We start from the raw sequence: 11,915 nt of genomic DNA, 5'->3' as shown, positions 1-11,915 counted from the left end.
TGGAAGATATCCATACTTAAGCCCATTCCAAAGAGATGTGGAAACCACTGAGTGTTATCATTAAGAATTACATGCAAGTAAAATTCTGTTGAAGACAATGCAGCAGTATATCAACAGGAAGCTGCCAGAAATTCAATCTGCATTCAGAAAACATGGAAAAAGGGATATCATGGTTGGTATCAAATGAAATTTGGCTACAAGCAGAAAATATAAAAAATATGTTTACTTGTGTTTTATGGACTATGCAAAGACTTTCAGCTGTGGATCATGACAAGCTGTGGATAACATTGAGAGGAACAGATATTCCAGAACACTTAGTTGTGCTCATAAGGAACCAGTACATAGACAAAGAGGCAGTTGTTAGGTGATACTGAATGGTTTAAAACCAGGAAAGCTGTGTGGCAGGGTTATTGTCTTTCACTCTACTTATTCAATCTGTATGCTGAGCAAATAATCTGAGAATCTGGATTATATGGAAAAGAGCATGGCATTGTTGTTGTTGTTCTTAAGTGCCATTGAGTCGGTGCCAAATGAAACACTGCCTGATCTTGGGCCAACTTCAATATTGTTGCCATGCTTGAGCCCATTGATGCCACCACTTGGCCAATCCATCTCGCTTTCTCTGACCTTCCACCTTATCAAACATGACATCATTCTCCAGCTACTGGTCTCTCCTGACAATATTACTTCGTACATGGTATTAGAATTGGAGAAAGACTCATTAACAACCTGCGATATGCAGATTATTCAACCTTGCTTGCTGAATGAGAAGAGGATTTAAACTACCTAGTGATATGGAGCAAGGACGACATCCGTCAGTATGGACTGTACCTCAATATAAAGAAAACGAAAATACTCACCACTAGACAAATAAATAATGTCATGATAAACTGAGAAAAGATTGATGTTGTCAAAGACTTCATTGTACTTGCACCCACAATCAACACTCATTGAAGCAGCAGTAAAGAAACCAAACAACTTATTGCAAGACCTCTTTAAAGTGTTAAAGAACAAAGATATCAGTTTGAGAACTAAGGTGCACCTGACCCAAGCCATGGTAATATCAATTACTTCATGCCTGTGAAAGTTGGATAATGGATAAGGAATACCACAGAAGAATTGATGCATTTGAGTTAAGGCATTGGAGAAGAATATTGAAAGTACTATGGACAGCTAGAAGAACAAACAAATTTGTGTTGGAAAAAATGCAGCCAAAATGCTCCTTTGAAGCCAGGATGGCAAGACTTTATCTCTTACACTTAGACATGTTATCAGGAGGGATCAGTCTCTGGAGAAAGACATCATGCTTGGTAAAGTGGAGTGTAAGTGAAAATGAGGTAGTTCCCCCAATTAGATGTACTGACACAGTGGCAGCAGCAGTGGGTGCTGCCATAACAACAACAGTGAGGATGGTTCAAGACTGGGTAGTGTTTCATTCCATTATGCATACGGTCACTATAGTTGGAAATGAATTGATGGCAGCTAACAACAGCAAAAGCAGAGGATTCATCCACATGATAGTATGGACCTAAGCCTTAAAATATTTTTCATTTAACACTTTACAGAAAAAGTCTGTCTTCTCTCTTCTAGTCTAGAGAGTTGGCTAGACTGGAAGGTCTAAGAAGGTTTCATTTACTCACTCATATGTCTGGCATTTGGTCTAATGTTGATTGGGTTGCTTCATTTGTCTTCTACATGGCTTTCAGTAGGCTACACTGGGCTTTTTCATAACATGGTAGTCACAGGGTTTCAGGAATATTCAGGGAGAACTTGCACTGCATCACTTTTATGGAAGTAAGTCACAGGACCAGCCGAAATTCAAGGATTTGGAGAAATTAGCATTTACCAATTAGTAGAAAGAGTGGAAATATTAGTTAAGTGCTTGGAGGTACCCCGTTCTGAAAACAAGCCTCCTGTCCAATGGCACCTAGCTCAGGGTCGCTATGAGTCAGAACCAACTTGATGGCACACAATAACAATGATACCTGGTGTGGTGCTTTAGGGTAAGTATTGGACCACAAGGTTGGTTTGTACTGCAAGGTCAGTGAAACAACTCACCTACTGCTCTTCAGAAACCCATAAGGTCACTATGAGTTGAAACTGACTTGACGACATTTAACAACAACCACAATAATATGTTTAAAGGAGCCCAGGTAGCATAATAGATTACTAGCAGATTCAAAGGTCAGCAGTTTGAATCTACCAGTCGCTCAGTGGGAGAAAGATGAGGTTTCCAGTCCCAAAAAGATTAACACCCTTGGAAACCCTAGTAGCTGTGAATATAATCTTATTTGGAGTTAGAATCGTTTCAGATGTAATTAGTTAATACATGGTCATCCTTGAGTAGGGTATTTTCTAACCCAATATGACTGGCATAGTTATTTTCATAAAAGAAGATGATGATTGTTAAGAAGCTCAGAAATAGAGATGCAGAGATGTTGACACAATGATAGCCATGTGAAGACAGAAGCAAAAATGATGCTTTCACAAACCAAAGCTTGTCTGGGGTTACGAGAAGCTGGAAGAAGCAAAGAAGGATGCTTCTCTAGGGCCTTTAGAGAGAGATGGCCTTATTAACACATTGATTTCAGGCTTTTGACTTTAAAAATTGTGAGAGAATAAATTTATCTTACTTAAACTCCCAGCTTCTAGAAGTATGTGGCAGTAGTCCTAGGAAGCTAATACATACTTTCTATATATAGTCATACCTCACTGAAAATCAGGAATGAAGAGTTTCCTTAGAGGCATGCCAAAGAATAGGGATATATTTCTAATTCCTCCAATTTAAAGATGTTCCTATTAAAGCCTGTCGTGGCAAAATGTGCATATACAGCTTTCTCATATCCATGTAACAGAATATAGGATTCTTTGTGGTGAGAAGAAAGGCAGCTTCTGTGGAAGGATTTTGTGTGTGGGTGTGTATGTGATATACATATTTCATCTATCCTTTTATTCTAAATGCATGCTCACTCACATTCTGACAGATAGTACATAAAACATCCTTTACAATAGACCAAGATATCTACACTATACATCCCAATTATACAAAAAGAAAACAGATGTAAAACAGTTTAAAGAGATTTTCTTTCCTAAAATTACTAAGAAGGAATATGTATTGTAACTCTCTTTACTCCTCTTCCATCTACTTGCTAAACTTTATTCATATAATATCTGCTTTTCTTCCTGCAGTCTCCTCTTGTGGAAGACATCTCTATCTACTCAGCCACCCTAAACCTCACATGCCTCCCCTCCTTCTAATCATCAAGTTTAAGACATCTTCCTAAATTTCTCTGAAACTGATGTCTTCTCTATTAGAGTTCCCTTGGGCAAGTTCATTTTTTCAAAGTCTGGCACGTGAGATTTTAATTGCTTTTCTGCAGTTTTTTCTTCTTCAGTCAGTGGTGACAGCTCCAGGTCTGTTAGCTTTTGCATTTCTTGTATCACGGTCATAGTCTTATTCAAAGTAATATAAACGTGGCCTTTCATCTCTTTCTGTTCAACAGCAACTGGTTTAAAGCGTGTAGGCAAAGTTGGATGAAAAGACTTTATTGCTGACAATTTCTTCAAGTGTGTAACTGGATCTTTCCCACCAGCTGAATTAGGATACTTCTTGATTTCATATTCCAGCCTGTATAGAATACAATCCAGATCAGAATCAGCTTCCTGGAATTCAAAATTATGGTATATGATGCCAAGAAACTCAGAGGCTTTTCTTCCCATGGGTCTGCAGCTGCTCTTAGCTGAGCTGAGTTTGGTGGCTCTGCCTCTCACTGTAATTTTCACAGTTGTTGCTCTCCCTGAGCCCATCCATCATTTCCACCACTTGTGCCAATCCATCTCATTGGGGGTCTTCCTCTTTTTATCTTTTCAACTTCATTACTTCCAATATTAACTTCCACCTCCATGTTCAATAGTTGACATTCCTCCAGGAGGATTTCAATGAGTAGACCTTTGACAACTAGCTGTTTTAGTGAATTAGACAATAGATATTTATGAAAAATTATAACTAATATCTGAAAGAAGGAATTGGAGATCAATACAAATAGCAGCTCATGATATTTTGTGGAGAATCCTTAAAGCTTATTTTATCACCTCAGAGGATGTCTTTCTCTGCCATATCTGCATTTATAATATATTTATCACAATTTTAAAAGGTATTTTGATTTTTTCTAAAATAATTCTTATAAGAATATATGAATTTTAGAAAAATGCTAATGAACTCAGTATGAAAGTGTTACTTTTTGACAGCTTCCTTCAAAACAGGCTGTTTTTCCACTTGTCACAGGGCATTCTTTCTTATACTGATTACATTTGACTTGTTGTTGTTATTAATTGTTGTCTAGTTGGTTCTGACCCATAGTGACTCTGTATAGGGTTTCTAGGGAGCACCTGGTACGTTCGAACTGCTTGAACAATTCAGTTGTTAGCCTACAGCTATACATCAGAACTGCTTAATCATAATAATGATGATAAGAAAAATCATCCTTCCCCAATTCAGATTTTTTTCCTAATCCATAGAATGTGGGTAAGAATCCTTCTAGCTCATACATATATAAATCTCTAAATGGTTTAATTGAAGAAGATAAATTACCAATGAAATTTTAAAAGTGTGTGCTGTTCAATTAGCTGAAAGTATCCCAAAAAATGTTATAGTCATCATACTAGCAATTGAAAGATCTCTGTGCTCCCAAGCATAATCTGAGTCTCTACAATGAGCAGCTCAGTGCTTTACTGTTTCCAAATAAATAAAACTGTTTTTCATCCTTCACTAAATCTTATGGCACTTGCCTGCAATATTCATGCATTGAGATTTTCATTTCACATAAGCCAAAAAATTATCCTGTTGCTCTTATTAACAAAGTTCATTTTATTTTATCCATTTCAAAACTACTTTTATTCATTTGTAAATTTTTATGAACTTTAGCTAACTTTTCACAAAGTAATATTAAGGATTTCTTTCCTTTTCTATTAGTTTAAATATTTAATCATCAAAGGGAATTGGGATCCTTCTGGAAAAAGAATAAAATTAATATTTCTATTAGGTATTGCTTTTTAAGACACCTACAGCCCTAAATTTCAGTGGCTGTAGGTTCAGCAATGAACTTTGAACCATAAGGTCAACAGTTCAAACCCACCAGATGCTCCTTGGAAATCCTATACAGGGTCAGTATGAGTTGGAACCAACTTGAAGAGATATAACAGTGACACAGTGCTAGGGTGGTGCTGTAGGATAAGGCATGGATTGCTAATCTCAAAGTTGGAGGTTCAAACCCACCTGTCACTCCTCAAAAACCCTATATATACAGGGTCACTATGAGTCAGAACTGACTCCAAGGCACTTAACAACAGCAACAATTGTGAACAACTACACAGAAAATCAGTGAAATATAGATGACTAGACTAAGACCATCAACCAACTTAATCTGTCACACAGAGAAAACTCTACTCACAAAGCAGAATATATATTATTTTCAAGTATTTATGGAATATTCTCTATGGATAGTCCATAGGCTAGACCATAAAACAAATCTTAATATATTTTAAAGGATTAAAAACATAAGAAGAGGCTTCTGGTTTCCGTGGCAGTGGAGAAAGTCAGGTAGGGAAATTTCTGTGCTAGAGAGGGAGTGGGATCTCATGCAAGAAGCGCTCACAGAACAACTCCAGAGTTCTGGATCTACCATAAGGTCCAAGGCGTCAGTTTCCCAAACTTGCAAGTAAAAAAAATCATGATATTAAGAAAAATACTGCATGTTAGGAATCAGGAGATGGGACTCCCTCTGTGGCTACCCAACCCTGGCAGAGTTTAGAGGGTATGGTTACAGCCATTCTGGCTCAGTGAACCTGCTCTAAAAGCAGCACAGAGACGTGGGAGAATCTACATATTTCTCCTACATCTTCCCTGGAGCGCATTCTTGGCTCAGCCAGGACGCCATCAGGTAGGTGGATGTGCACCCCCAAAAAACAGCCCTGACTCTGCAGTTCCCCCATGGTACAGAGAGAGGGAGCTTGGTGGCCACTAATGACATCAGCTGCAGAAACACAGCCGAAAGAATGATTTGAGCTAGAACCTTGATGGCTGCAGGCGACCCTGTGCGCTGTTTCTGGGACTGTGGGTCTTTGCAGGACCAGAGCACCTCGCCTTTCTCCCGTGGAGCAGCTGGTGGTTTCGAGCTGCTGACCTTGTGGTTTGCGGCCTCATTCATAGTCGCTGTGCTACCTGGGCTCTGTGTGCAGGACCCTTATAATATAATCTATAAAACCCCAACATAAAAGGACTCAACCATCTCGAGAATTGGAGTGTGTACACAAAGACACCTAACCGACCTTCAGAGACAAAAATAGTGGACAATCTTTCTCCCATTAACTTCTCAATATCTACCTGTTCACCTCTACTGTAGAGACTAAAGGAGGGGCCTGAGCAAGCAGACACCCTCACCCACTGTGAGAGGCTTCTGCCTTGCACACACAATGACTGTGTAGTTTTGGACAGTCGACCACAGCTTCATTTCTGTTCCAAAGTGGTGGTATTTTTCTTTGCATTTATATTACTTCTGCTTTTGGTCCTTTTGATCAGACATCTTTCCTGGTTGTGGGAGCCTTTTCTCCCTACGTTACCCAACAAGAGACAAGAAGTGTGGCCATGTAGCCAAGATATAAGCATACCCCATTATATTCCACCACTGAGACAAGAGCCAACAACACATGCTAAGCATTACATGTGAAAAGGGAAGCCTAGCTCCTGATCATATTCATCAAGAGAATTTCAGTAAGCTTAATAACAAACAACAAAAATCCGATTAAACTTTAAAAACAAAAAAGAAACACTTAACTTTCAGAAATGATGAATAAAAAACAACAAACAATATCAAAACATGTCCAAAAACAGAAGAGAGTAGCTGAGACAAATGAGCTGGAGACAGAAAAGGGCTTTCTAGAAGAGGAAGAGCAGGTTTTGAATATGCCTCAGAAAGAATTCAGAAGAATGATATGGAAACAAATTCAAATGCTCCGAAAAGGGGTGGAGGATAACAAGGAAGAAGTCAGGAATGTACTACAAGAACAATCAAACAAGATTGATACAGCATTGGAAACAATTCAAAACCTGCAAAAAGAGGTCCAGACAATTAATAATAAGATATCAGAAATGGATAATTCACTGAAAGGGGAAAGGAGCAGAAGAAAAGAGATGGAAGCCAGAACTAGTAAGCTGGAAAACTAATATCTCAATACTGCTAAGATAGAAGGGCAAGTGGGAAAAAAGTGTTAAAAAAATCTGAAGACAGTCCATGATTCATGCTGGATAACATAAAAAGAAACAACTTAAGAATTATTGGCATTCTAGAACAAGAAGAATCAGAGAACTACACAGAGGAGACAGTTGAAGAGCTTCGGAAAGAAAATTTCCCTAACATCTTGAAAGATAAGAAGATAAACATTTAAGAAACTGAACGTACCCCAGGAAGGATAGACCCCAAAAGAAAGTCACCAAGACATGTAATAATCAAGCTCTCCATATCAAAGACAAGGAAAGAATATTAAAAGCAGCCAGGGAAGAAGAGAAATGTCACTTATAAAGGCAAGCAAATCAGATTAAGCTCTGAATATTCAAAACAAACCTTGCAGGCAAGAAGGCAAAGGGGAGACATATACAAAATCCTACAAGAAAAAAACTGCCAACCAAGAATCGTCAATCCAGCAAAACTATCAATCAAATACAATGGGGTGATCAAGACATTCCACAATAAACAGAATCTGAGAGATTTTATCAAAACCAACCCAGCACTTCAAAACAGCCTCAAGGGAGTTCTGTGAACTGAAAACCAACAAGAACAGACAACAACCAGAGATTGACAGGTGTGGTAACACCACCTGGAACTCAGTCAATGGATAGCAGAGTCCAGAACAGAACAAGACTACAACAACAAACTCAAGAGAGATGGGAGGTCAACCAAAGATCAAAATTATATCAGTGTCAAAGAAGGGACAAACAAAGCAGCAGAGATCCAGGTGGTGAGGATACCAGGTAAATTACAGGATACAATGGATTCTCTTAAAGGGAAAGAAAAGTTAGCAGACTATAAGGTAACCTCAAAGAACGTAAATACTTCACAACTTACCATGAAAATGAACGTCCAAGCAGAACAAGCAAACATGAAAACTAAGAACAAACCAACAAGAAATAACACAAAAAATACAAACCCAACACAAAATGGCATGGAGAACAAAAGAACGAATAGCACTATCAAAAAAGTAACATAATGACAGCAATTAACTCATACCTATTGATAATTAAAATGAATGTCAATGGGTTGAATGTGCCAGTGAAAAGACAGAGAGTGACAGAATGGATAAGAAAACAAGACCCTTCAATATGCTGCTTGCAAGAGACACACCATACACACAAAGACAAAAACAGACTAAAAGTTAAAGGATGGAAAAAAATTTACCAAGCTAACTGCAACAATAAACAAGCAGAGTGGCAATACTAATCTCCAACAAAGTAAACTTCAAGATTAAAAACCAGCATAAAAGACAAAGAAGGACAGTATCTCATGACCAAAGAGTCAATTGAACAAGACAACATAACTATAATAAATATCTGCGCTCCCAATTAAGGAGCACCAAGATACATGAAGCAAACCTTACTAGAATTGAAGAAAGAAATACATAAATCTACAATTATAGTGGGAGATTTAAATACGCCACTTTCGAAAAGGCACAGAACAACCAGAAAGAAACTTGACAAAAATACAAAAGAACTAAACAACACAACCAACCAACTTGACCTCATAGATGTATACAGAGCATTCAATCCAACAACAGCACCATATACATTCTTCTCCAGTAAACTTGGAATATTTTCCAGAATTGACCATGTGTTAAGTCACAAAGAAAGCCTCCATAAATTTACAAACATCAAAATTCTACAGAACATCTTCTCAGACCACAATCCTATAAAACTAGAAATCAACACTAAGAAGACCAAGGAAACAAAGTGGAATACATGGAAACTGAATAATACCCTGCTGAAAAGCAACTGGATAAAATAAGAAATTAAACATGAAATTCACAAAGTTCCTAGAAACAAATGAAAATGAAAACACAACATATCAAAATCTTTGGGACATGGTGAAAGCAGTGCTGAGAGGACATTATTACGATAAATGTGCACATCCAAAAAGAGGAAATAACCAAAATTAACACATTAATGCAGCATCTCCAACAACTGGAAGCAGACCAGCAGAAGCAACCTACAGTCACCAAAAGGAAGGAAGGAAATAATAAAGATAAGAGCAGAAATAAACGATATGGAAAATCAGAAAACTATAGAAAGAATCAACAGGACAAGAAGCTGGTTCTTTGAAATTATTAATAAAATTGACAAACCATTGACAAAACTAACAAAAGAAAAGAGGGAGAGGACACAAATAAGTTGCATTAGAAACCACATGGCAATGTCACAACAGAATTAAATGAAATAAAAAGGATAATAACAAAATACTATAAAGAGTTGTACTCCAACAAATTTGAAAACCTCGAAAAGATGGATACATTTCTAGAAAAACATGACCTATATAAACTTACTCAGAATGAAGTAGAAAGCTTGAACAAACCCATAACAATAGAAGAAATTGATCAGGTCATCAAAAGACTCCCAACCAAAAGAAGTCCAGGCCCAGATGGCTTCACAGGTGAGTTCGACCAAACATTCAGGGAAGAACTGTCACCAATTCCACTCAACTTATTTAAGAATACAGAAGAGGATGGAAAACTCCCTAATACTTTTTATGAAGCAAGCATAACCCTCATACCAAATCCATGGAAGGACATCACTAAAAAGGAAAACTATGCACCAATATCCCTCATGAATACAGATACAAAAATTCTCAACAAAATCATAGCCAAGAGAATCCAACAGCACATCAAAAAATAATACATCATGACCAAGTCAGTTTCATAAAAGGGATGCAAGGATGGTTCAACATTAGAAAAACAATCAGTGTAATCCACCATATAAATAAGAAAAAGGAAAAGAACGACATGATCATATTGATTGATGCAGAAAAGGCATTTGACAAAATCCAACATCCATTCCTGATAAAAACACACAAGAAAAGTAGGAATTGAAGGGAAATTCCTCAAAATAATCAAGGGCATTTATACAAAATCAACAGTCTACATCACTCTTAATGGAGAGAAACTGAAAGCCTTCCCTCTGCAAACAGGAACCAGACAAGGATGCCCTTTGTCACCACTCCTATTCAATATTGTGCTGGAAGTCTTAGCAAGAGCTATACAGCAAGACAAGGAAATTAAAGGGATCAAAATTGGCAAAGAAGAAGTAAAACTCTCCCTATTTGCAGACGATATGATCCTATACGTAGAAAACCCCAAAGACTCAGTAAAAATCCACTAGACCTCATTGGAAGATTCAACAAAGTGGCAGGATATAAGACCAACATACAAAAATCAGTTGGATTTCTCTATACCAAAAATGACAGCGTTGAAAATGACATTAGGAAAGCAATACCATTTACAATAGCCACCCAAAGAATGAAATATCTAGGAATAAAGATAACCAGAAAAACAAACAAGTTATACAAAGAAAATTACAAAACACTACTTACAAGAACCAAAAGAAAGCTACCGAAGTGGAAGAACATTCCATGTTCCTGGACAGGAAGATTCAACATCATAAAAATGTCAGTACTGCCCAAGCAGTTTACATATCTAATGCAATCCCAATCCAGATTCCAACTATAGTCTTCAAAGAGATGGAAAAGACAATCACTAACTTCATATGGAATGGAAAGCGACCCAGGGTAAGCAAAGCACTGCTTAAGAAGAAAAGCAAGGTTGGAGGTCTCTTACTCCCCGATTTCAAAATTTACTACATGGCCATAGTGGTCAAAACAGCCTGGTACTAGTACAATGAAAGATACATTGATCAATGGAACAGAACTGAGAATCCAGAAATTAACCCATCCACATACAGCCAAATGATTTTCGACAAAGTGCATAGGCATATTGCATGGGGAGGAGATAGTCTCTTTAAAAAATGGTGCTGGCAGAACTGGAAAGTAATATACAAAAGAATGAAACAAGACCTCTACCTCACGGCCAATACAAAAACAAACACAGCATGGATTAAAGATCTAAATGTGAATCCCAAAATTGTGAAGGTCATCAATGAAAAAATAAGAACAAGTGTGAGGGTGCTAATTCAGGGAATATACAAACTACCAAACATTTTTTAAAGTACATAAGCAAAAGTAGCCAAAATAGATGAGTGGGACATACTAAAAATTAAAAACTTACATGCATCAAAAGATTTCACTGAAAGAGTAAAAAGGGAACCCACAGAATGGGAAAAAATCTTTTGCAATGACATATCAGACAAGGGACTCATTTTTAAAATATATAGGAAACTACAAGAAAAAGACAAGTAATCCAATAAAAAAATGAGCACAGGACACGAACAGACACTTCACCAAGGAGGAGATCCAGGCAGCCAACAAACACATGAAGAAGTGTTCACAATCACTAGCCATTAGAGAGATGCAAACCAAAACAACAATGAGATATCATCTCACAGCAGCAATAAGAGCAAAGATTAAAAAAAAGCAGAGAACAACAAACGCTGGCAAGGATGAGGAAAGACTGGGACTCTCCTACATTGTTTGTGGGACTGCAAAATGGTCCAACCACTCTGGAAACCAATATCGCACTTCCTCAGAAGGTTGGAAATAGAAATACCTTATGACCCAGCAATTCCTCTACTTGGTATTTAGTCACAAGAAATACAAGCAATAACACGAGTATTGTACACCAATGTTCATAGCAGCACTATTTACAATAGCAAAAAAAATGGAGACAACCAAAATGCCCATCAGTTGAAGAAAGGATAAACA

At 37.5% G+C, this 11,915-nt stretch overlaps 1 protein-coding gene across 1 annotated transcript; it reads right to left on the bottom strand.

The window, feature by feature from the left end:
- Positions 1-3,267: 3,267 nt before the first annotated feature.
- On the bottom strand, positions 3,268-3,807 carry LOC102830929 (spindle and kinetochore-associated protein 2-like). Its single transcript, XM_006859176.1, has one exon. It carries the CDS (start codon positions 3,805-3,807, stop codon positions 3,268-3,270), a length of 540 nt encoding a protein of 179 aa, XP_006859238.1.
- Between the last annotated feature and the right edge of the window lie 8,108 nt (positions 3,808-11,915).

The sequence above is a fragment of the Chrysochloris asiatica genome, unplaced genomic scaffold, assembly GCF_000296735.1.
Source record: "Chrysochloris asiatica unplaced genomic scaffold, ChrAsi1.0 scaffold00030, whole genome shotgun sequence".
In the NCBI taxonomy this organism is placed as follows: domain Eukaryota; kingdom Metazoa; phylum Chordata; class Mammalia; order Afrosoricida; family Chrysochloridae; genus Chrysochloris; species Chrysochloris asiatica.
The sequence above is the reverse complement of the archived record's forward strand: the minus strand, read 5'-3'. Positions and strand labels throughout refer to the sequence as shown.

Bases quoted from the DNA above. Each gene is read 5' to 3' on its own strand.
- LOC102830929 (XM_006859176.1), bottom strand. From the start codon at position 3,807: ATGGGCTCAGGGAGAGCAACAACTGTGAAAATTACAGTGAGAGGCAGA.